Source organism: Rhipicephalus sanguineus, chromosome 11 (assembly GCF_013339695.2).
Source record: "Rhipicephalus sanguineus isolate Rsan-2018 chromosome 11, BIME_Rsan_1.4, whole genome shotgun sequence".
In the NCBI taxonomy this organism is placed as follows: Eukaryota; Metazoa; Arthropoda; class Arachnida; order Ixodida; family Ixodidae; genus Rhipicephalus; species Rhipicephalus sanguineus.
The window spans coordinates 138,909,168-138,935,053 of NC_051186.1; the positions used below are offsets into that span (position 1 = coordinate 138,909,168).

A 25,886-nucleotide genomic window follows, 5' to 3' on the forward strand; every position below is an offset into this window, starting at 1 on the left:
CACAGCACACCATCTCTGCGCACGCTATTCTAAAATTGCCTATTAGGGCGTTTTAGAATAGCATACGCAAAGATAGCGTTTGTTGCGGTCGCCCGTTTATTCCTGCGGTTGCCCGCAAAAAGATAGCATATGACGCATGCACATTGCTGGCACACGCTAACACAAAGCTTCGCGTATGCTATTCTAAAACTGCCTGCTTATCGACCAATCTCTGAAATTCTAGAAAAGATGGAAGACCTTTCGTGGTACATTTTGGCGTCGGCAAGTTCAGCGGCGCAGTAAAATTTTAAGGCACAGAAAGTTATCGCGGTACGCAGCATGAGTGTCAGCACGATTTTGTCTTGATAATGCAAACCCATGTTGTACCGCAGCTAGGGGAGGTGGAGAGCACTGGTGTAGCTTCGGGTGGGGTCAAGTGCTGGTGCGGCTTGAGAGGGGCAAGTGCCCCCTTGCCGATGCCCGTGATACGCAGGGTAAGCACTAACCGGCAGGCATAAGGCGAACCACTACGGCTTAAGCAGTCAGTGAATGCATTAGGCCCTATGGGACTCGTTCGGGGATTCATTGAAAATACGTTTTAACCGTTAGAAGAAGACTTTTAAGGGCTTGTTTTTCTTTGTTAGACACAATATTTTAACACACACACACGTTTTAGCACAAGTTTTAACCGTTAGTATGTTTCAAGCGGGTACGGCGGTTTGACTGTATTGGAGCATGCGTAGCTCCTGCTTTATGCGAGCTCTTTTATTAGATATTGATTCTTGCTTGCATGCTGCTTTTAAAGGGGGGAGGGGTTAAAAGTGTTTAGACATGTTGATGATTTTTTAGTACTTTTAACCAAGCACAGGCATTTTTCTTCGCCTAGTATTGTGTCAGCCATTTTAGATGTTTTTATCCATTTTGGACAAGGGCTTATTTTTATGATCGAGATGTCCAGCTGTGATGAGTTGCAATTTTTGGATTTAAAGCTGCTACTAAATGCACATCATGTATGCTGGGCATATTCCTTTTGTGCCAAGAAGAGTTATTGCCGTTCGACTCGGCCTAATCTAAGGTCGTAGAAAGGGGAATCGTTGTACGGTGCATAAAATCAGCTCTCGGAAACACGTTCCCGCATTGATTGGCAAGTGACCCGCCTTTTGGCGGCAGGCTTCCCTTCGGAGGTCATTGTAGCAGTCGCCGAGTCGCTGTTGGAAAGAGTCAAACTTGGAGCAGAAGAGGCTAAGGATTTGAAGGGGAGTCCAGTGGTCGTGCCATACGTGCACACTCTGTCGCATGCTCTCAAGAAGGTGGCAAGCAGACATGAAGTGCCTCTGATTTCTTCTGCCCATAATAAGCTGCAAGAACTTTGCCCTTGAATCTGCGTGCAAAGCAAACGAGGATGCAGCATCAGGCATGCAAGCCCTTTCGTTGAACGCTCTGTTAAGGTTGTTTACTCCATTCCCATGTCGTGTGGGAAATTGTACATTGACTGGACCGAAAGATGCATCAATCACCGACTTAGGGAGCACGTGCTAAATGCAAAAAAGAAAGAGGTCAAGTATGCACATCTACTCCTCTCTGCATGTGGGTGTGAGCCGAATTTTCATTGTACCAAGATACTGGGCAAAAGCAAGAGCTGTTCATCTCGGCTTTCTTTGGAAGCGTTCTTTATCGGGAAGAACGATGGTGTGTGTATAAGCGAGCCTTTGATCTCCTGGCATGCTTCCGAATATCAGATTCTGCAGGGCTCCCTTTGACATGTGCAGCGGTATGTTGCATCTGATATACTGCAGGTGCCATCACACATGTCCGTGTTCACATACAAGCAACAACATTTTAGCGTCCACCAATGCTTAGTGTAGTCATTCTAAAAAGACAGGGCGTGCAAACACGGACACAAGAAGAAGTCAGGAGCTGAGCTAGTTGGACCAACTAGCTCAGCTCTCTGTTATTCTAAGCTTAGTGTAGCTTGTAAAAAGTGCCTGTTGTCCATTGACTTCAGTGGTCTCCAAGAGGACTAAAAGGAGTCCGGAAGAGAGACGTCTATGCTCTTTATTTGGGGAACCGAGGATGCTTTCACAGTCATGAAATCAGCCAGCCTCCGTGTTCCTCAACTGTGCAGTTTGCTAAGAAGAAGAAAGCAGGTGATATTTGGCTTTCTGTGAAATGGAATTGAAATTTCCTGCAGTGTGCGTTTCTCTATATTTGGCTCACATGTTCGCAGGAGCCTTGACAGCAGCGTTTTTCGAGTATGTTCAAGTGCTGCAGGGCCCCTTTAACCCTTTGAGGGTTGTTGCCATACATGTACGGTGGCAGTTTTTTGTCCCGCAATGTCTTTGCCATACGGGTGCACTTTCAACCCTCCGTTTGAAATTTCATGTGGTAACGACGACGCATGCTCACTGGGAGGTGCTGCCACCACCTAGGACTTACAAGAAGAGTTTGAAATTTGATTGTGCTAACTTCTTGCGGAGATAAACAGAACTGATTTCTAGATTCGGCGTGTCGCGTGGTATCCGGCAACACCGATGGGAATGCCGTTTAGTGATTTCGGTTTCACCGTGTGATCGCAACAGAGGTGTGCGAAACTTGATTTTTATCTTTATCGGCACTCCCTTGCGGGGGAAGTTGATTTCCATCTTTATTGGCGCTGCTTTTAGCTTGTTTATCATGGATGCTCGTGAGATATTCTCGCTCTCCTTGATTACCGAATTCACTCTGCCCAAGGTAGCCGCATGCAGAGAAGATGCCATGTGTGTGCCAATGCAACTTCTCGCTCCAAGAGGAGAACAGGCATGCATTTTATGTGTGCAGACTGCGATAAGGCACTGTGTGTAGACCCATGTTTCAAGGAATACCACCGCGTTCCAAAATACTGTTGAACAATTTGCAGTTCTAAGTGACGCTGACACCAAAGTACTGATATTCTTTTAACAGTCTTTTCCCGACTTGACACATTTTGCACATTCAAAATCCATAATAGAGTAATTTGACCATCTGGGAAAGTTTTTTTTTTTTCAAGACATATTCGACCCTCAGAGAGTTAATGTGACCCTTTAAGATCGAGAAAAACAAAACCTATTTTGCCCGCCTCCCCTTGCCTAGTAAATCTCCCAATTTTTGAAGCTCTTGCATTGGCAGATGTGCTTCGCAGAAGAAGCACCACTTCGTTTTCACTGGCTAGTGACCGCCAGTTCATGCAGCTTTCAAAAGTTTTACTTGGACTAAGTTTTCCACATTGGAGCCCTAATTTAGTGATCTTCTGAGTACCTGAGGAACATCTTGGGCATTGAAATGGGGAATTGTTGTGCTTTTTGACAGAGAATATTGTGTGGGAACATTTGTGAGAGCACATTTAACAAACTTCCAATGTCGTGTGTTCTGTTTTCCAATGGCACAGCATCCTGGAAATGTCGGGACCCATGCTTGAAAAGGAGGCACTGGTAAGTGGTTTGATCATTTGCACATAAGCTCATTCTTGCTTTCAGTGTACTAGCACATTGTACTAGTACATGCAGTGGCAATAAAGCCACTGCATATGCACTCTTCTGCTGCTTTTGCTTGTGTATCACTTCAACCTAGTAGACCTCTTCTGTTTATTCAAAGTCCATGGTTTGTCCTGTCTCGCTTTCTTTTCATGTTGCCTCAATAGTGTGCTGCCACACTCACTGTGGATCACTGCCAATATGCCTACTCACACGTCCTTTCAAGTTACTCTTGTAGGTGAAGGAAAGGAGGTGACTCTTAAGGGCTCGTCTTTCTTTGTTAGACACAATATTATTGAGGACTAACAGACAATAATGGAGGAAAGTATAGGGGGTGTTCTTTCTAGTATTTAGAATATAAATGTGAAGAAAGTAAAATGGACGAAAAGATAACTTGCCGCCGGCAGGGACCGAATTTACATTAATTTTCTTAAAGGCGGGGCACTGCTTTTTATTTTGTTTATTTATTTATTTATTTACAGATACTGCTGTCTCATGTTTGAGACATTGCAGGAGTGGTTACAAGAAAGGCACAAAGGACAACAACAGAAAAATGAAAACATCAAAATACATAATTGGACACTTGTTTTACAAACTGTGCATGTGGTAGTCGTCTCAAAGAACTGTCAAGATTATTCCAAGTGTCAACTGTGCACGGAAAAAAAGAGTAATTATAACAATCAATATAACATCTGAATGGCACAGTGTTCAACGGATTGTACCGGCAGGTCACATGAAAGAAATGGGTGTAGCTATGCGGACAGATTTGTGCACGATGTTATGTAACACGATAAGCCGATCGCACATACGCTGGCGTTCTAAGCGATTCAGCAATAAGACTTCTCCCCTTCAGCTCTGAAGGGGAGAAGTTACGGTCGTAGCGATTAAAAATGAATCTGATTTCTTTTCGCTGGACGGACTCAAGTTTACCTTTGTCATTTGCAAGACGTGGTGACCATACAACTGACGCATATTCAAGAAGAGGCCTGACCAGTGACTTATAGGCTGTAAGCTTGCATTCTTTTGTGGCGCCTTTTAACGTTCTTCTTAGGTAACCTAATTTTTAAAGTGATTTTGCAGAAATAAGGTCAACGTGTTTGCGCCACTTTAAGTTTGGAGAAAATACAACACCAAGGTACTTAAATTCCTGGACGTTTAGTCCTAGTGTATGATCGGGATGGCCAAACCTAAATTGCAATGGTTCCCTTTTATTAGTAAAAGTCATTGTCACTGTTTTGTGAAAATTGAGCTCCATCTGCCACATTCTGCTACAATCACAAAAAGAAGAAAACACATCATTTAACAAAACCTGGTCAGTGACGCTACTCACATTGGAATACAAAACTCAGTCATCGGCCTATAGACGTAGCTTAAAGTGTTAGTGACAACTTGAACGACATCATTAACGTAAATTATGAATAAAAGGGGTTCCAAAACGGAGCCTTGTGGAACACCTGAGGAAATATGAGCGGATGATGACTGTCCGTGGTTGCAGAGGACAAACTGACTCCTCAGGTGCTAATACTAATCCGTAATCCAGCCAAGTAATTTGTCAGCATATGGGCCTGTGAGAAAGTTGCGAAGTTTGAGGAGAAGTTTTTTATGGCATACCTTGTCGAAAGCTTTGGAGTATCAAAAAAGATGACGCCCATCTGTTCATGGTTGTTAAGTGATGAGGCGATGCCATGCATAAATTCGATCAGCTGCGTAACCGTGGAAAAACCGCTGCGAAATCCATGTGGATGCTGTGAAAGGATATCGTTGTCAGTTAGGAATTGAACAATGTGCTCCAGTAGCTTGCAGCAGGTAGATAATAATGAAATTAGTCTGTAGTGAGAAATAGTTTCCTTCTTACCCGATTTGAAGATAGGAACAACATTGGCAATCTTCCAAATTCGCGGAACCCGTTCGGAGTCAAGCGATTTCCTAAATATAATTATGAGGGACCGTGCACACCATTCAGAGTTCCTTTTCAAAAAAGCGTTGGACCAGCACTTTTAGTAATATCTATGTTTAGTATGAGATTGTGAATTCCAGAGCAACTTAACTCAATATTCGGAATAGCCACTGATACAGAGGGGGGGGGACAAGAGAAGGGACAGTGCCGTCATTGAAAAATGGTGCACTCAGTGGCTCATGCAACTAAACTTCAAAAAATGTAAGTCCATGCAGGTATCGCGGAAACACTCTCTCATATCATACTCCTACTCTTTGCATTCTCTTCCTATTGAGCTGGTTCAATCGTACAGGTACCTCGGGGTTACCATCACAAGCAAGCTTACATGGTCGGAACATATTCATAATCTGGTTATTGCAACTAACGAATCCCTGGGATTCATTAGACGGTCACTATCATCATCACCACCTGTGATCCGCAAACTAGCATATGATACATTTATCCGCGCTAAACTGGAATTTGCATCGGCAATAAGGAATCCACATCAAGCGTACCTTGTCGACCTACTAGAAGCCGTCCAAAACCGCGCAGCCCGGTTTATTACATCCCAGTACGACCATCAGCTAAGTGTCACAAACATCAAATCATCCTTGGACATCAAATCATTAGCACTTTGCAGAAAAATCTCTCAGTTATGCCTCTTTCATAAACTGTATTCTAACTTCCTACACTTACGTGACCTGCTTTTTCCGCCAAACCGCACTTCACGCCGCCTGTCAAGCTCCCTCAGTCTTCAAAGAATTCACGGCTCTACTAATTCCTTCAACAACTGCTTCCTGCCAGTAGCCATTGCACAATGGAATAGCTTACCTGACCTTGCTGTCACTGTGACCCCACCAAATTTCGAAACGTACTAACCAATTTATTGAGTGCTGCTGCGTAACGTATTCTGAATTTTTTTTTTGTAGCGCAATATTCTACCTGTGTATTTTGACTGTCTCGTAATTTCACCTCGTTCCTTTCTTTTATTGTATTTTTAATGACTGTTTGAACGCTCCTTTTCTCTTATGTATGCTCCCCCTTATGTAATATCCCAACAGGGGCCTTTAAGGGTTAATAAATGATTATGATGATGATGATCAGTGGTAAACACAGACTTAAAATAACTATTGAAGGCTTCTGAGATTGTCCGAGCGTCCGAGTAGGGTTTGTTTTCAGTAATGAATGAGCAAGGGCTGGTGGGAGGTGGACTAATTTTCTTCCAGAACTTGGTCGGATTTTCCCTCATGAACGTTGACAATGTGTTATTGTAATAGAAGTCTTTGGCTTCATGCATTTTTTAGTGTTATTTTTATCGTACACAGAAGAAAATCATGGTTTGGCTTGGAGCAGCATCGGTAACGTAGTTGGCGAATAAGCTGTATTATTTTCTCTGTTTAGGATTGCGCTTGTACACATTTGTTTGGCACAAATTTTGATATACATTCGGACACAATCGCGCCAAAGTGTTCCACTAACGCATTCACACCACATCTGTTGCTGGAAAACAGAAAATTGTCAGGAACTGCTAGCAGGGAAAGTACACCTTCATCTAGGCACGTGAGAAATCAGTAACATCTTTGTATTCTGGTTTCTTAAGTTCGCAGGTACCAGAAAGATTAACCAAGACTGCATTATGATTTGAAAGACCTACAACTGCACACTCAATGTCATCCTTCAATAGGTCAGCCGTAACGAAAACAAGGTCCAGGATTAAACAACCTCTAGTGGCGCTGTGAACAACTTGAGTAAAATCATGGGATACAGCGAAGTCAATCAAAGAATTACAGAGAACCTTGTCACGGCCGGTTGTGGTGAAGGACTCCCAGTTAATGTGGGGCGCATTGAAATCCCCGCATATGATCAGTTTGCGGTTGTGAAGTCTGTGCTTTACGATATAGTCAGTGATTGCCAATATGCAATTGCCAGCTTCATCTGGCGGCCGGTATACAGCGCCAGTCGCTACAAAACACTACATACCCTAATCTTACACCAGACAGACTCCGTTTCAAGGAGATCAGGCAGTGTCGCATACTCAATGCCATTTTTGATAAAGAGCACCACGCCACCATCGTGACCACACGAGCTGTTATTTCGAATAACCGAGTAACCAGAGGGCAGAAATTCATTTTCAGAGATTGATTCATTAAGCCAGATTTCAGAGACACACATAACTGCCGGATTATGACACTCTACTAGGCAACTGAAGTCGACAAACTTGTTTACAAGACTGCGGGCGTTCAAACACAAAAGCTTAAAGTTTTCTGATTCATTGTGCCTGGTGTCAATTCATTGCTTTCTCTGCTTTTTTTTCTTCTTATCGCTGCTATCGTGCGCCGGGATTCTCTCTCCTCGCGCATCATCCCAAATGAACAATTCTTTGCCAATCTTTATCTTGTTGGAGATTAGCTTAACCTTCTGACCAGCCCTCCGAAGTTCTGCAGTGCTTTCCCACAGTTTCTTGCGTATCTGCCTTGTAGTAGGAAAGTAGTCTTCTGATACAGAGTAGTTGCTGCCTTTTAGTCCAAAGCAATTTTTTAGTACGTTTAGTTTCTCACGGTGATCGAACAGTTTGATAATGACCGGTCGATGCCTGTTAGATTGCTTTCTACCCAATCTGTGAATTCTTTCTGCCAAAATAAACTTTTATGCCAAGTTTATCAGAGAACACTTCTTTCATCACAAGCTGCAACAGTTCTTCATACGTTTCGTTTGGTTTTTCATCTATACCAAAAACAATTAAGTTGTTGCATCTTCTGTAATCTTCTAGGTCGACAAGCTTTCTTTCCAAAACTGCAACTCATGAGTCTAGGTAGTGCATTAAGCTGTTTATTTCATTTATCGCAGATGTAGCTTCGTCCACCTTCTGTAATTTAACCTCATTATCCTCCAACCTTCGTTGAATATCTTTCTGGCCCTCAAGCAGTTCAGCTAGAACCTGCTGAGCGGCAGGCCCTGGATTAGACTCGACGTCACCACATAGCACGAGTAGCGACAACACGAAGTCACGGGCAATAAAGTACATTTCAGTCAATCTCGGTGGGCACGGAAGCAAGGAAGGAAGCAGAAAAAGGAGAAGGCAGGGAGGTTAACCAGAAACACTTCCGGTTGGCTACCCTGGGGGATCGGGGAAGGGGGATAGAAAGACGAGAAATAGAGAGGAGGGAAGAGAGAGAAGCAATGCAGTGAATTCACTGCAACGTGCGGGATTGCAGCACAAGTCAGAGGCTTTCGCACAAGCTCGTCGTTCTCAAAAAACACAAGAGTGCTTTCACTGCCTTGTGGGCCGTCGAGAGATGTGGACGGTGCTGTAGTAGCACCTGCACGGAAATTGGCCGATCATCCAGTCACCGCAGTGCCGTGGGCACGGCAGCTGGACAAAGCAAGGGTCATTGGTTTTAATTGTGGAAGCATCGTTACTAACCTGCATGAAAAACGGGAACGGATTTGACATGGTGCCCTCTGGACGCCAGCCAACGTTAATCTTGCAGGTGGATTTACATTAAATTTTCTTAAAGGCGAGGCACTGCTCTTGAAATTGTTAAAAAATTCTTCATCGATTCTGATGAGACTTGCTGAGCTTGTGTATATATTTGTATATGATTTCAAATAAGCAATCGTTTTTCAAGTAAAATACAGTACAGACCATTTATGACGTAACAGCTTGTGGCGAGTAAAGGGGCATGAGACACGTGTCAGACGATGTTATGCGATGATACGCGATGGTATGCGGTCAATGGAAAATTGCTTGATGGGGTGCACCTGTGCCACGTGCGCGATTGGTCGTAGGAGGGCTCGTTGCATGCGACCCGAGCCATAGTGAAAAACCCAAGGAGAGAGAACGGGCATTGTCTGTGGGGCATCGTTGGAAGAAGGTCGAAGAAGCCAGCGCCTCACGGGTAACAAGAGCAGCGGGTGCTGGGTCCGGAGATGCAGCACTGGGAGTCCGGGGTGTGGACATCAATTTCAGCAGCGACTGGGTGAGGCTATGTTGGACTCGCAGCAGCGTCATCACACTGGTTTCTGGAGCACCTGCGATGCTCCACCTTCGCTGGCAGGATGGCTTAGACCCACAGTGCAGTCCCCGAGGCGCCACGTCGTCACCTAAGCCACAGAGTCACTCTGAAGCAGGGGCCGGTAAGGCAGCTAGGCCTAACTACTCTACCTTTTGCGACGGCCATGACGACTACTGAGAAACTTGATGACTGAGACGAGCAAATCGTCCACTTGCTTCTGAGCAACGGCGACCGTAGGACCTCATTGAGAGCGTTGACGATGAGCATGGCATGACGCGACCGACAAGCATTGACTTAAATGCCACGTTGACCGTAAGAACAGTAAGAACGCTCCGTTACGTACACGACTATGAGGCCAACATGGCCAGACTGCTATTGTGGTTAGAGACTGCACATAGCTAAAGCACAGCTTTCATTAATGTGATATGCATGTATTTGTTTTGTGTGATGTTTGTTGTTTGAGATAAAGTTGTTTGTGGTTCCACCACCGTATCCCGCACCTCTCAATTCCGTTCACTGCAAATGCTCCCGAAATACGTGACACTGCTTATAGTGCAGGACTAGCTACAAGGCGTTTTTTTTTCTGATTTCCGTTCATCCTCCCATAGAACTCCGTGTATACACATACCACTTACTGTGCCGCTGCCGGAGGTGAAACACTGTTTATAACGTGGCTGCCACGAAAATCTCATCATCAAGCAAGGTAGCAAGCACTCTTCACAACAAAGGTGCACTGGCCACAGAGAGTGCAGTGAAGGCAAACTGAAGGAGGAGGAAATGCGGAGCAAACAAACAACGAGCCAAGGAATCAAAAATGAAAAGTCCGCTGCAGCAGCACGGAGTGAAAAAAGGGTGTGGATGCCAAGGCGATGGGGAAGCCGTCGTGCCGGCTTGGCCACTTTGCTCCGGCCGCTTGTCTGTTGTGCACGCTCTGCGCAGAAACCTCGTCTACATCTGCATTCAGTGTGCACTACCCTTGTTTCTCTAAAAGGAAAATAAATAGTTGCGTACTAGTAGAGTGCAGATATTGCATATGCAACTGATTCCACAGTCTAGGCAGTGTTTTGCAAATTTTTAAGTCTTCATGGCTTTGTTGCCTGAGCTTTTGCCTTTGGTGTCCATACGTGGGCTTACCAGCTTGGCAGGCTTTTGCAAGGTAGTTGCCGTGGCTGATCTCAGGGCTGTGAGCAGTTTCGTGAGCACTGTCCTTGCTTCATTGCGTGAGTGATAACTCTTTGATGCCCAATCTTTATGTTTAGGCAAGCTTGCTGCGACAGCATGCCAACGCGCAGGTTCAGCTTAATGAGTGCCAGCCGCCTGGCTGGCACTCATTAAAGGGGTACTGACACCTTTTTTCGAAGCCGAGTTTACTCTGCCATACAAATATCCTGTATGCAGAAGCTGCTCTGAGCAAGTGTGAAGCTCAACAAAGGCTGATAAGATATTTTAATTTGATATTGCCGCGAGTCTTATATTTGATGAGTTGAAGCTTCACCCACAAAGACTGTGGGCAACGCGCTGCGCAGGCCTCGCCGTGATGTGTAGGAAGCTTCGCGATTGTTTTGGAACAATCCGTTAAGATTGCCCGCCGCACGAGAATGTTCTAGCTTTGTTGAGAGATAACGCCGCCAACAGCGATATCGCTGGAAAGTTCGATAGCGCCTGTATAAAAGCCGACGCGCTTGACTGCTTGTCAGTTGATCGACGGTCGACGCTCTGTCCGCCGCTATCAGTGTATTGCTATAGTTTGACTTTCAGTTTCTCGGCCACAAGTTCGGCCAAATAAAGAGTTTCATCTCGGACGTGTTCACTGCTGCCTTCGTCGACGTCACGACCACGTGACAATATTAAAGTCCATTTTTCCATGGCGCACCTACTGACATCGACACTAGCTTGACATCAGGCTACAGTACAAATTCTGGTGACTTCATGCAGCAGTATGGCTAGTTGTGATGATGTTAGGTACCAAAACTTCCAAGATGGCTGCTTGTGCGTCATCAAAACTTGCAAAATGGCCGCTTGTGCGTCACCAACGCACAAGCGGTGCAGAGCGGCCGTGGAAACGTCACTATATATTGTGTGAGCACATGACGAGAAGCTCATACCATGTTATGACGTCAGGGTACAATAGGAACCGAAACTGGCTTTTAAAAACATACTGTAATTACTTTTTCAGGGTGCACTCGCGCTTAACACTACCTTTTTTAGGCTCTTGAGGGCTTGACCTTTCATTTGACGCAAAAAAAAAAAACTGCAAATATTCGTGTCAGTACCCCTTTAAGGTAATGTTGAGGTTTCTTACCGAGTCAAGTAAATGCTTTGCAGCAGCTGCAACACTGGGGGCTGGCATGTCAACACACACGCACGTGCACACACAAACACACAGACATTGCAGTAAGGCTGATAACTGGGCAAGTTGGTATGTATCCATATTTAAACTTTTTTAGTGCGCACAAAAGACAAGGACAGCGCTCGCGTGTCTCTTTCTTGTCCTTTCTGTAGCGACGACGGTGACTACGTTCGCCACTTAAGCAGCCTAAAGGAAACATTAGTTAAAAGAAATTACCCGCAAGATGCTCTAAACAAGGTCTACAACGAAGCATGTCAACTAGATAGGAAATCATCACTAGCTCAAAGGGGCCCCGTAGCACAGCCCAACCAGCCGCCAGCATTTATAACCAAATACTCAAATGCACTACCAAACATAATATCCTCCGTAAGTATTACCCAATACTGACAAGCAACGAGCGCCTTAGAAAAGCGTTCCCCGGAGTACCAAAGGTCGTGTATCGCCGCAATAGGAATTGTAAGGACATGTTACTAGTGCATGCAAATGTAAACCCTCATTCTACTGCCCAGATAACACCTTGTTCTCGTCCTAGATTGAGGGGGTCCGCTCTATGTACGGCTGGTGCAGAAGCCTAGCTCCGGTCCCAGCCGCAAATAGTCGTACCGTGTCAACGTCCCCTTCCCGTAGCGCGCGTCATCGCAGCTACGACGGGTTCGGGCGAATAAGGCAACAGGCTAGCACAACAAACAACACTTTATTGCTACGTTAGCAATAACGCGTAAATGTCGCGTAGAGGGATAGTCCGCTCTCGTAGAAAAACAAAGGGTATGGCTTACACCTTCGGTCGATGATCGGCTCGCGGGTCTCGGGGCGGTGAGATGTTCCTTCGTAGGTCAGCAGGGCACCAGAGGCCGTCTCCCTACCTGGTCGGCAGTTTTGTTCACCTCCCGTGTCCCTCCCCACCGCGAGGGTTGATTCCCTCGCAGGGCGAGTTCCCTTTCCCGCGAGCCGGGATGCGAGGATTAGCGCGAGGAGTAGCGGGAAAGAAGGGGTTGTCCGGAAAGGGCGACTGTGCTCCTCTCCTAGTGGTTCCTTCGCTCCCGCTGTCAGTTCCCGATCGCGCCTGCCTTAAGGAAAGGAAATGGGCGCGCGTGCTCTCCCACATCCTCCTCCCCTTAAGAAAGCCCTCGGACGACAGAGACTGAACCATGAGGTAATATTTTGTTATTCCTCATCGAGGAAGGCTTGGACGGATCGGTCCAGGTCCGTGCCCTCCTGCGGTTGGCCCTCTGCCGTGGGTGTCGCCGGTGCCCCCACTGGCGTCGCCGCTGCCTCCGAAGTAGCCACCACCGGCTTCGTTGCGGTCTTCGCTGCCGCGTCCACTTGCGTCATTGCTTCCCCAGTCGTCGCCTCCGCCGTCACTGCTGCGGTAGGTCTGGCCTGCTCCTGCAGCCCCGTGGTCCGGACCGCGTCTCCTTGGGCCCCGCCTCTCTGGTCGTTGGAGGTGATTGAGAGGAGCGAGTCAGCGAAGCGTTTCATTCCAGGCGGCCTCTCCAGCATGGTTCGGGCTCCTCCGGTCTGGCGGGGCTCGGGGTTTTCGGCGTGCTGCGCCGTGGCCTTGAGGGAGCATAGGCCATCGGGGTGTCCACACAACCCTGGCACGTCCTGGTGGCTGCGGCCCCCAGGCAGCTGGCTCTCCCAGTTGGGTTGGCATTGGTCTTCGGGCCTCTTGTGTGGAGCCCTAGCGGTGAGGCGATGGGGTAGCGTGGAAGTGGCAGTGGGATGTACCAGTTGACCTCCAGTCAGGCGTCCATGGCGATGTTTGCCGGTGGTGGTGGGGCTGCGACAACGACTGAATGTGAGTGTGGGCTCGCCGTGAGGAGGCGGTCTCCTCTCCGAGCCGTCCCGGCGGCACCTATTTCCCTTTTGCTTATCCAACATGCAGAGTTGTCTCCGCCTGTTTCGCAAGAAGTACCGCGGCTCAGGGCTCTTCACTCGGTTTCGAGCGTTCTCAGCCGCCGGCCGCGGCTCGGAGGGGGACTGATAGTCGTCCCCATGCTCCTCCCGTGACACGTAACGTTTCAAGTCGCATACGTGCACTGGTCCGCCGCTCGGTTTGCCTTTCATGTTCGCGAGCCGATAAACAAGCGAGGAAACCTTCTCTCGCACTCGGTACGGCCCGGACCATTTCGGTGCCAGCGAGGCTGCAAACTGTTTGCTAGCGTCGCTAAGAACATGATGGCGTCGCAGCACCAGATCGCCCACTTCGTAGTGTACGTTCCGATGCGAGCGGTCGTACTGCGCCTTCTGTTGTGCCCTAGCAGTGCCGAGATTACTGCGTGCTTTACGCAAAACTTCCGCTAGCTTCTCGCGCAACTGCGCTGCGTATTCAGCTCGTGCTGATGACGCCACTGGCACTCCACTGCGATCCGCGAGTACAGTCTCCATCGGATTCGGCAGTTCTCTTCCCAGGTTTAGAAAAGAAGGCGCATACCCAGTCGAGCGGTTCACAGTCGATCGCAACGCAAACCCGATCTCTGGAAGGTAGGTATCCCAGTCCTTGTGCCTTTCAGAGAACGCGACAAGCATGTGCTTGATGTTGCGATTAACTCGTTCCGTGGGGTTCGACTGAGCATGGTAGGTGGTTGTTTTCTTGTGCTTAATGCCAAGCGCGGCGCACGTGTCAACAAACACCTTCGCAGTAAAATAAGACGCGTTGTCTGTTATCAACTGCTCAGGGAAACCAAACCTGGTGAAAACCTCCATCAACTTATCCAAGATCACACGAGCCGTCAGCTTTCTAAGGGGGAAAAGTTCTACCTACTTAGTGAAGTGATCCGTGACCACCAGCAAGAATTTGTTTCTGCTAGGAGTTGTGGGGTACGGTCCCATTACGTCACATGCCGCGATTTGCCAGGGAGTCTGACTGTTGATCGGCTGCATGAGGCCGGGCGGTCGTCCGCCTCGGGGCTTGACGCTTTGGCACACGTGGCATGAACGGGCGTAACGAATCACATCCCGCTTCATGCCTGGCCAGGTAGCAAGGCGACACAACTTAGCATAAGTCTTAGGGCCGCTCGCATGCCCAGCAATGCACGAGTCATGAAAGTAGCGAAGCAGTGCTCCTCTCAACTTGCGCGGTATAACGACCTTGAATGACTCACTTGTGTCATCGTCGGATGGGATGTACCTCAGCAGGACGCCATCAGAATCCAGCAGATAAGAATCCAGTGCGCTCACAGCATTACCAGCTGTTGCCGAGCGCTCCGCACCGACAGCAATACCAGCTGCCCCCGTGTGCGCGGTGGCCTCGCCACCCGGCTCCCGGAGCCCGTCGAACACCTTTCGACAAAACGGATCTTTCTGCTGAGCTTCTAACAGCTCCCTTCTGCTGAAAACAATCCCCGCGCTAACAACAGCCTCTACGTGGTTCACGCTTGTGCCTTGAACTAACGTTTGTTCTACCCCGCAGGGGCGTCTGCGCAAGCAGGCGTTTGGTGTGTAGCGACACCACGGACCCGAGCTAACGGGGGGGTTTCGACCCCCTCCCACGCCTAGCCGTGCGTGGCTTGGCCGTGTCCGGGGAAAAGGGGATCCTGGGGGTTGAGCCGACGCCGGGTGATTGGACCTTTAAGGCCCCCCGGCAGACGCAACACACCCCTTTGGCCCCGGCTTCACGTAGACGGCACCCCTGGGCTGACCCACCCAGGGGAAATCGGCAGTCGCCTTTTCCTGCCTCTCCCCTCACATCTTCGTCTTTTCTCTTACTTTAAATCTTTCCTGTCCTCTACTCTCTTCCATTGACTTCCGTGTTTCCTGGCGGCAAGGGTTAACCCTGTGTGGTTATCCTACCTTGGATACACCATATTCGGTTATAGTGGTGGCGTACAGCTGGCGCATGCAGGGCCTGTGCTTACAGACCCTGCAGCGTCCCCTTGTAGGACTCCATGGTGGGTGGCTGGCGCTGCTGCCGAAATATAAACATTTACATATGGCTAATTCCTTCCCCCCACTCCCTGATCGCCCTCACAAAAGAGGGCGCACCGACGAAGTCTTCCAGTTTTTTGGTCACCAGAGAGTATCTTTCCCCCGATTCCACGTTATCCACGCTGACACACCCGGCAAACCAGTGCGAACACTTTCACCTTTTCTAGTTTCGAAGTCTCTGACCGAAATCTTTGGCCCAGGATATAAAGTATCGAGAATGGCAAGTGGTGACCTCCTCTTGGAGCTCCGCGACCAGAAACAATATGAGAGACTGCCTAATCTAGCGAAATTTGGAGATACCAACTTAATAGTAACCCCACACCGAACCATGAATACCACCCGTGGCGTTGTTTCAGATGATGACTTGTTAGGGCTGACGGAGGCTGAACTCCTGGAGGGTTTCAGCGAACAGAATGTCATCAACGTGAAACGAATTAGGATAAGGCGTGATGGCAAAGAAGTCCAGACTAAGCACCTGATACTTACTTTCAATTCAAGTGTACTGCCCGACTCCATCGAGGCTGGGTACATCAAGCTTCGAGTGAGGCCATATATACCAAACCCTCTCCGATGTTTCAAATGCCAGCGGTTCGGCCACAGTTCACAGAACTGCCGAGGCCGCCTAACTTGCGCCAAATGCAGTGCTGAAGAACACACATCTGATGCCAGTGAAAACTCTCCTCTCTGTGCGAACTGTAATGGGGAGCATGCCGCATACTCACGGTCATGCCCATACTGGAAAAAAGAAAAGGAAATTGTCACAATTAAAGTAAAACAAAACATTTCATTTAAGGAGGCACGAAGGCAGGTGTCCTACCTACCAGAAACCAGCTTTGCCGAAGTGGCGCGTCAGGGGGCAGCGCCACGACGGCCTTCGGCGGCTGTCCGGCACACGCGTAGTGAGCCGGCGGTGACGCCACCCGCCCCCTCGACGGTTGCAGCCAGTGCTGCTCCGCCATCCAAGAAGGACCCACCAACCTCCGGGTTGCGGGGCGCGAAGGTCTCGTCTTCTGAGGCGAGGCCCTTAAAACAAACGCAGCGCTCGCAAGAGCGCGTGTCCAGCGCTTCGCAAGATGCAATGGACACAACACCGAGCGTGAGGGCGCAGCCAGCGCCTAAGGATCGGCGCGACTCCGTCGACCGATCCAAAAAAGAAAAATCTCGAGTCACGGCCCCTGGAAAGGGTCCGTGAGCTAATTTTCCATCCTTGAGCACACAGCACAAAACACATCTAAAATGGACACACAGATCCTACAGTGGAATGTGAGAGGACTTCTCCATAATCTTGATGATATTAGAGAACTTCTTAATAAACATACCCCAAAGATGCTGTGTGTTCAGGAAACACATCTCAAGTCCACACAAACAAACTTTCTAAAGCAATATGCCATCTTCCGCAAAGACCGTGACGACGCTGCCGCCTCGTCGGGCGGTGTCGCTATAATAGTTGATAAAGGTGTTGCCTGTAAGCAACTAAACCTCCGAACTTCTCTTGAGGCAGTTGCCGTCCGAGCAGTGCTGTTCGGTAAGCTACTAACAATTACTTCTATTTACATTCCTCCGTGCTATCAACTTTCGAAGACACAATTTCAAAGCTTCATTGATGAACTTCCTCCGCCATATATAGTCGTTGGTGATCTAAACGCACATAATCCCCTATGGGGCGACTCCCGTTTGGATGCGCGAGGACGCCTAATAGAACACTTTCTGTTTTCGTCAGGCGCATGTTTACTTAACAAAAAAGAACCAACGTATTATAGCACTACACATAACACATACTCTTCTATAGACCTAAGTATTGTCTCGAGTACACTAATTCCATATCTGGAGTGGTCCGTTGTCAAGAACCCCTTTGGGAGTGACCACTTCCCGATTATGTTGAAGTTAACAAAAGAAGATACATGCACGCCTGACTTTCCTCGTTGGAACACCAAGTCAGCCAACTGGGAACTGTTCCGAGAAAGCACATTTTTAGACGGAGATGACATTGGTGATTTTAATATAGACGATGCTGTGGCATACCTAACAGCTTTTATTATTGACGCTGCAGTGAAATGTATTAAGCAAACTAACGGAATGACTAATAAGCGTCGCATACCATGGTGGAACGACGATTGTCGGAAAGCGCGTAATAGTCAAAATAAAGCTTGGAGATTACTCCGAAATTACCCAACGGCTGAAAACCTCGTCAATTTCAAACAGGTTAAGTCACAAGCCAGAAGAACGCGTCGTCTTGCAAAGAAAGAAAGTTGGAATAGGTACATCTCCGGTATAAATTCTTACACCGACGAAACGAAGGTTTGGAATAGGGTAAACAAGTTAATGGGTCGGGAGTCACACCCCCTACCCTTGGTAAATAGCCGAGGTGAGAGCCTGGAGGAACAGGCGGACTGCCTAGGTGAACACTTTGAATATGTCTCAAGTGCATCACACTATACAGAAACGTTCTTAAGATTCAAAGAACGCGAAGAGCGGCAGCCCCTTAAATGTAAACGTCCATCCAGTGAGGCTTACAACTGCCCATTTACATTAGCTGAACTTAAGGCATCTCTTGCGTGCTGCAACAACTCGGCGCCAGGTGGCGATCGCATAATGTACGAAATGATCAAGTATCTTCACCCCGAAGCACTAAAAACACTCCTAACCCTCTACAATACCATGTGGGCAGCTGGGTATATTCCATTGTTATGGAAAGAAGCGATAGTCATCCCGGTACTTAAACAAGGCAAAGACCCGTCCTTAACCGCCAGCTACAGGCCAATAGCGTTAACAAGCTGTCTATGCAAACTATATGAGAAAATGGTAAACCGGCGCTTAATTCACTTTCTAGAAAGTAACAGTATACTAGACCCCCTTCAGTGTGGTTTCAGAGAGGGGAGGTCGACAATAGACCACCTTGTTCGCATAGAGACATACATCAGAGATGCATTTATTCATAAGCAGGTTGTACTTTCGGTTTTCCTAGACTTAGAGAAAGCGTACGATACCACATGGCGATTCGGGATTCTACGCGATCTTGCCGCCATGGGCATCCATGGGAACATGTTAAACACAATTGAAAGTTATCTGTCTAACCGAACCTTTCGCGTAAAAGTGGGAAATGCTCTCTCTAGATCATTCACCCAAGAGACTGGTGTTCCGCAAGGGGGCGTGCTTAGTTGCACACTCTTTCTTGTAAAAATGAACTCTCTGCAGTCAGTAATTCCAAGCGCGATGTTTTATTCCGTGTATGTTGATGATGTGCAGATGAGTTTCAAATCATGCAATATGTCTATCTGCGAACGACAAGTGCAGCTTGGAATGAATAAATTCTCTAAATGGGCGGATGAGAATGGCTTTAAAATAAACACCCAGAAGAGTACTTGCGTACTTTTCTCCAACAAACGAGGGGTAATGCCACTACCAAGTATCGCGATCAAGGGAGACCAACTCTCTGTCAGCAACGAGCATAAATTCCTGGGCACCACTTTAGATTCTAAGCTCACGTTTATACCCCATATTAAATATGTAAAAATGAAATGTCTGAAAGCGATGAACGTCCTAAAGCTTCTATCACGTACAACATGGGGTAGTGATCGAAAGTGCCTCTTGAAGTTGTACAAAGGTCTTGTCTGGTCGCGCCTTGACTATGCCTCCATAATTTATCATTCCGCAACGCCAAGTGCATTAAAAATCCTAGACCCCGTCCACCATCTGGGCATCCGACTTGCAACCGGTGCTTTCAGGACAAGTCCGATCCAGAGCCTCTATGTAGAGTCGAATCAGTGGTCACTTCACCTACAGCGATCCTATAGTAGTTTCATATATTTTATAAAGGTACGCGCAAACATCAAACATCCTTCTTATTCAACTATAAACGATATGACCGCTGCCACCCTCTTCCATAATCGACCCGCAGCGAGAAAGCCGTTCTCTTTGCGTGTGAGAAACTTAAGTGAGGAAATGGATGTTCCACTGCTAGAACTTTGTCCTATGCCCACAGCGAAACTTTTACCGCCGTGGCAGTGGCAGCTTATACATTGTGACACCTCATTTGTCGAGATCACTAAACATGCACCAGAAGCACATATTAAAATGCATTTCCGACAACTCCAGTCCAACTACTCATGCGTAGAGTTTTATACCGACGCTTCTAAGTCGCATGCAGGGGTGGCTTAAGGCCGAGACAGACGGTACGATTTTCCATGCGATGCGACAGCCGATACGCAGGTGCGGCAGCCGGAATGGTGGCTGTCCGATGCTATGAAAGGTCACCATTCCGGTTTCCCCTCCGCCGCGTCGGACGTCGCATCGCATGGAAAATCGTACCGTCTGTCTCGCCCTTTATGCAGCCGTCGGACCATCCTTCTCGGAATCCGGTGTACTGCACCCGGAAACAAGTATCTTTACGGCTGAGGGTTATGCACTATTGTCGGCTGTGAAGCATATACGGAAGTCAAACATACAAAAATCAGTTATATTCACAGACTCGTTAAGCGTCGTAAATGCATTAAAATCACTTTTTAGATTCAAAAACCAGGTAATAATTGAGCTGTATTCCGTTCTGTGTACAGCGTATATGTCCAACCAGCATGTTACTATTTGCTGGGTACCTGGCCATAGAAGCATCGAAGGCAATGTGTTAGCTGACCAAATGGCCACGTCAATTATATTGCGCGCTGTTAACCCTACCGCTACTGTCCCTGCAACAGATCTAAAACCCTTCTTACGTAAGAAACTGCGAAGCCACTGGCAACGCTTGTGGGACACAGAAATAAATAATAAGCTTCACTTGATTAAGCCGCAGTTAGGTTACTGGCCCTCCGCTACGAGAACACGGCGAACTGATGTCCTATTCTGTCGCCTCAGAATAGGACACACATATGGTACCCATAGCTTTCTGCTGACTGGCGATGAACCTCCTATGTGTGGTAGATGTGGCGAGAGGCTAACCGTCCTCCACGTCCTCCTGGAATGTCCGGAAGCTGAAAGAGAGAGAAAGAAATATTTTCCCTTAGCATACCGCTATCATCTTCCTCTACATCCTATTATGTTTCTCGGCGAAGAGCCGCTTTTTGACGCAAAATCAGTCCTTGGATTTTTAAAAGATGTAGTATTGAATGTTTTTAGCCCAACAAGTTCATAGCGCGTCCTCTGTCCAGAAGATGCCGCTGTGATAGTAGCTTTCAATGAGCCCATGCCTCCATGCCCTTGTTTTAAGGGCTCTGCCGAGGCACTAGTGCTCCACGCCAAGTTTTTATTTGATATTCGTATTGTTTTTAATGAATTTTATGTCTTCATAGCACACATCATTTGTTATTGCCATAATTTTAATGTATGTATATCTTACTCACTTACAGCGACCGCTTTTAGGCCCATTTACAGCCACGTCACATCTGTTTTACCCACACTGCGTAATGCACAGTTCATTATCATCGCTCTGGCGCTCTTTGGCCACATCTGGCCCTTGCGCCAATAAACTCCACTAATCATCAACGTTTGTTCTACTGTTTCCGCTAGCGCTACTTCGAGTGTCTCACTCTCAGTCCGTTCCGGGTCAGTCTCATGACGGACTGGAGCACGCGATAGTGCGTCGGCCGCGACATTGTTCTTGCCCTTGCGGTAGCGTACGGTGAAGTCGTAACGCTGCAGAAGCAATGCCCAACGAGCCAGGCGGCCGCTTGGTTCGTTCAAGCGCCTCAACCACGTGAGCGCCATGTGGTCCGTCTCAATAACAAACGCCACTCCGTCGATGTAATAGTCAAACTTACGGAGAGCGAAAACTATCGCGAGACACTCTTTCTCTGTTACCGAGTAGTTCCTCTCCGCCGGCGTTAACGAACGGCTCGCGAACGCAATCGGTCGGAGGGCACCTACATGCTCCTGAAGCAAAATTGCTCCTAAGCCCAGGTCGCTTGCGTCTGTTTGAATCACAAACTCCCTGTTCAAATCGGGTAGCTGCAGTTCAGCCGTGTTAGCCAGCAACTTAGTGAGGCGACGCAGTGCGGCCTCCTGCTCTTGACCCCAAGCCCAACGCTCGCCTTTCCTCAAGAGCTTTGTCAAAGGCGCCTGCACTGTCGCGCAGTCTGGAATGAATTGGCGATAGAAGTTCGCCATCCCCAGAAAGCGCCTCAGCTCGCCGATGTCTTTCGGCGACGGATAGCTGACTATCGCTTCAAGCTTACCCTTATTCGGCAAAATGCGACCCTCGTCAAGCGTGAATCCCAACAATGTTATTCGGGTCGCCGCTATCTGAGCTTTGTTCGGGTTCAGAGTGATGCCCGCAGACCTCAGCCTTTCTAGAACGTCTCTTAAGTGGCGCAAGTGCTCATCGAACGTTTTCGAGTAAACCACTATGTCGTCTAGATATGCGAGGGCGTGCTGCCACTTTGCATCTCCCAGAACTTGGTCCATTAGCCTCTGATAAGTAGCGGGAGCCCCCACCAAGCCAAAAGACATTCTCCTGAATTGAAAAAGTCCCCTGTGGCATGTGAAAGCTGACTTCTCTCTGTCCCGCTCGTCCATTTCGACCTGAAAATATCCGCGACTAGCATCGAGCGTCGTAAAGTACTTCGCCCCGCCTAGGTTGGATACTACCGATGAAATGGATGGAAGAGGGTATGCGTCCTTCTTCGTAACCTCATTCAGCCTGCGGTAGTCTACACAAAGGCGATATGTATCATCCTTCTTTGGAACTAGAACAACCGGGAAACCCCATGGGCTGTTTGACCTTTCGACCACGCCTGTGTCGATGAGTTCGTCCAAGGCGGCGTCAAGTGCTTTCCGCTTAGCCAAGCTAATCGGTCGGGGATTGCATTTCCAAGGTCGTGCGTCACCCGTATCAATTGTGTGCTTGACCAGCGTAGTGCGGCCCGGGCGGTCAGTGAAAATCGCGTCGTACTCGTACAACAGCGACGACAGCTGCACCTTTTCCCTTTCTGGCATGCTGTGTGCTTCTGCCAAAAGCGGGTGCACTGACCTTCCCTGTACCGCGGCACATTGCTCTGGCGGGGTTGCTCGCTTACTCCGCGCGCTTTCCTCCTCTCTCACTCGCGCTGCTCCCTGCGATTGGCATGCCGTTGTCAATGCGGGTGCTTTCGAGAAAAGCTTTAGCGCGTCACCGTCGCGCTCTCGGTAACCCCCTCTTGCAATGTCAATGACAATACCTGACTTGGCGAGAAAGTCTCGACCCAGGATTAGAGGCATTGACAACCCGGGAAGATGGACAAAGCGTTGTCGCCTCACGCGTCTTTCCCAGCGGATCACAAGTCTAGCCGCACCGCTCGATTGCGCTGTGCCCGAAGCAAGGCGGAAGGTGGTGTTGCTTTGTCTCAAGCGGATATTGTTCTCGCAGAGATGGTGCAACACCTCGTCCCCAAATAATGAAGCGCTTGCCCCCAGTATCCAAAAGTGCTACAAACTTCTTTCGAGCTATAGTTAACTCGATTAACGGTGCGGGCGAGTCTACGGCATCACCTGCGCGACAGACTGTAGGTGCTAGTGATCCGAGCGCATCGGTAGGACTACTGATCGCCGCGCGGTGCCCGACGTGGTTCACCGGCGGCGTCGTGCGTTTCCCGAACCGCGTGTTCGCTCCTGACCCGGCGTGCGGCCGCATTCGCGGGCGATGTGCCCCGGTGCGCCGCACTGGTAGCAAGGACCGCGGAGACCACGCCGGCCCGGGCGCTCGTCGCCACGATCCGGCGGGCCTCGCTCCGCGTTGCGCCGCTCGTCTGGGCTCGTCTCGACCACGTGCTCCTGCCGCGGAACGTCACGTGCAGGCGCAGCACGGGCCGTACGAAGCGCGTAAGCGTAGGGGTCCAAAGCGCGGTCTGACAGTTCCCAACCGCGCGGTACGTGCTCATCAGCGAACGATGCTGACGCGTTACCCCTAAACGCCTCTGAACCGACCGCGCCACCGTTCCACGCGCAGCGAGGCTCGAGTGACTGCGCTGCGGGTGGAGGCGGGCGGTACGCTCGCGCCGCGAGGATGTCCCCTTGTATGCGCTTCGCTTCGGCGGCGAGCTCTTCTAGGTCTGCGAACTTGCATCCCCTGAAGTGAGCCGCAAAAGTCGGGTGCGCTTGCCGTGTAACGCGCTCGACTTTCTCCGCGTTGGTGGCGAGAGGGTTAGCGAGGCGATAAAGTTCGTCCATCGCCCGTACGTACTCCAGCAAGGATTCGTCCGGATGCTGGGTGCGTAGCTCCAACTCCCTCCTCAAACGCCACTCGTAATTCGCCGGAAGGAATTCGTCGCGGAAGCTCTCGCGGAACTCTTCTACCGTGCTGGCGCGATGTCCGGTCAGTCGGAACCATCGAGCCGCTTGCTCTGTCAGCGACACCGGGACCACACGCGCGAGAAGTTCGGCGTCGGGAAGCCCCATTGCTTGCTGATAGTAGAGCAGTCGGTCGAGATACTCATTCGCGCTCCTGCAGTCGTGGTAGCCACTGTAGGTAGGCATGTCTACCTTGACACGTGGTCCCGCACTTTGCGAAGGAGGCTGCGCTGTGTTTTGCAATGCGCTGGCTAAGCTCTGCATAACTGACAGCGCATTCTGCAAGAGTACCTCGCTCGAGGGCACACTATTGCCCGAAGACGCGACCACATCTGCGGCTTGTGCCGAAGCAACATGTGGTGGCATCTCGCTGTTCGCGTCGCGAGGTGACGGGGGGCCCGGCGTGGCGCTCTCCGTCGTAGGCCTAATCTCTCCTAACGCGGTCGCTGCAACACCTTGGTTGTCCCGCGTGAAACAACCAAAATTTACGCTGTCGGAAAGTCCAAACAATGCCCCCGCGTTAGCCATAGGATCGACCTTCTGCGACGCGACATCAGACAACATGAACAAATCCTGGAATTCAGACATGCCCGTTGTCCTACGTTGACGGAGCGTCGGTAGTCGCTCGCGTCCACAAAACTAGCCGCGTTGCCAAATTCGTTAACGTTGGGCGCCAGATGAGGGGGTCCGCTCTATGTACGGCTGGTGCAGAAGCCTAGCTCCGGTCCCAGCCGCAAATAGTCGTACCGTGTCAACGTCCCCTTCCCGTAGCGCGCGTCATCGCAGCTACGACGGGTTCGGGCGAATAAGGCAACAGGCTAGCACAACAAACAACACTTTATTGCTACGTTAGCAATAACGCGTAAATGTCGCGTAGAGGGATAGTCCGCTCTCGTAGAAAAACAAAGGGTATGGCTTACACCTTCGGTCGATGATCGGCTCGCGGGTCTCGGGGCGGTGAGATGTTCCTTCGTAGGTCAGCAGGGCACCAGAGGCCGTCTCCCTACCTGGTCGGCAGTTTTGTTCACCTCCCGTGTCCCTCCCCACCGCGAGGGTTGATTCCCTCACAGGGCGAGTTCCCTTTCCCGCGAGCCGGGATGCGAGGATTAGCGCGAGGAGTAGCGGGAAAGAAGGGGTTGTCCGGAAAGGGCGACTGTGCTCCTCTCCTAGTGGTTCCTTCGCTCCCGCTGTCAGTTCCCGATCGCGCCTGCCTTAAGGAAAGGAAATGGGCGCGCGTGCTCTCCCACAAGATGTAAGACTTGTAAGCACCTTCAAGATGACGTTATAGTTAAAAGCACCGGAAGTGATTACGTCCATCATATAAAATCTAGTTTTACCTGCACTAGTTCAAACGTTATCTACATGATCAAATGTTCATATTGTCAAAAACGGTACATTGGCGAAACGGGACAACCTGTTAATGTTAGATTAAACGGGCAACACGCGGACACAGCGAAAAAGTTACCCAAAGCAGTGGCACAGCATTTTAATGTAGCAGGTCACAACTTCGAAGATCTCAAACTTTACATACTTCAGTCAAACTTCCGGTCCCCAAGAGACAGAAAATATACAGAGTTATACCTTAATCACAAGTTCAATACACTCCAGCCAGCAGGCATCAACGTTTCTAAGGGGGCTCTTGAATCTATTCGGTATAGTACATACACAACGAAAACGCATGAGAGTTAATCCCTTCCTCTAGGCATTTCGAACCTACTATTGTTAAAATGCCATGTGCTTTCATTGACAATCATTCAGTGAAACGTACACCTTCCCGTCCCCCCGCCCCCCGCTTTTTGTCCCTTTTTTTTTCGCATTTTTTATGACTCATCCATTCGTCGCGGTGGCCTCTCCCCCCCCCCCCCCCCTCCCCACCCCTTCTCCCTTCTCGTGGAGAGGGCACGAAGCATATGCACACGATAGCTAAGGAAATCAGT

General features: G+C 49.1%; 1 protein-coding gene across 1 annotated transcript in view; it reads left to right on the forward strand.

Moving 5' to 3' along the window:
- Nucleotides 1–25,886, forward strand: part of LOC119374759 (beclin 1-associated autophagy-related key regulator) — a 198,422-nt gene that overhangs the window by 11,113 nt on the left and 161,423 nt on the right. Inside the window, exon 4 of the mRNA XM_049411003.1 lies at nucleotides 3,383–3,425. Within this exon, the coding sequence (XP_049266960.1) occupies nucleotides 3,383–3,425 (43 nt within the window). The remainder of the gene's footprint in view (nucleotides 1–3,382; nucleotides 3,426–25,886) is intronic.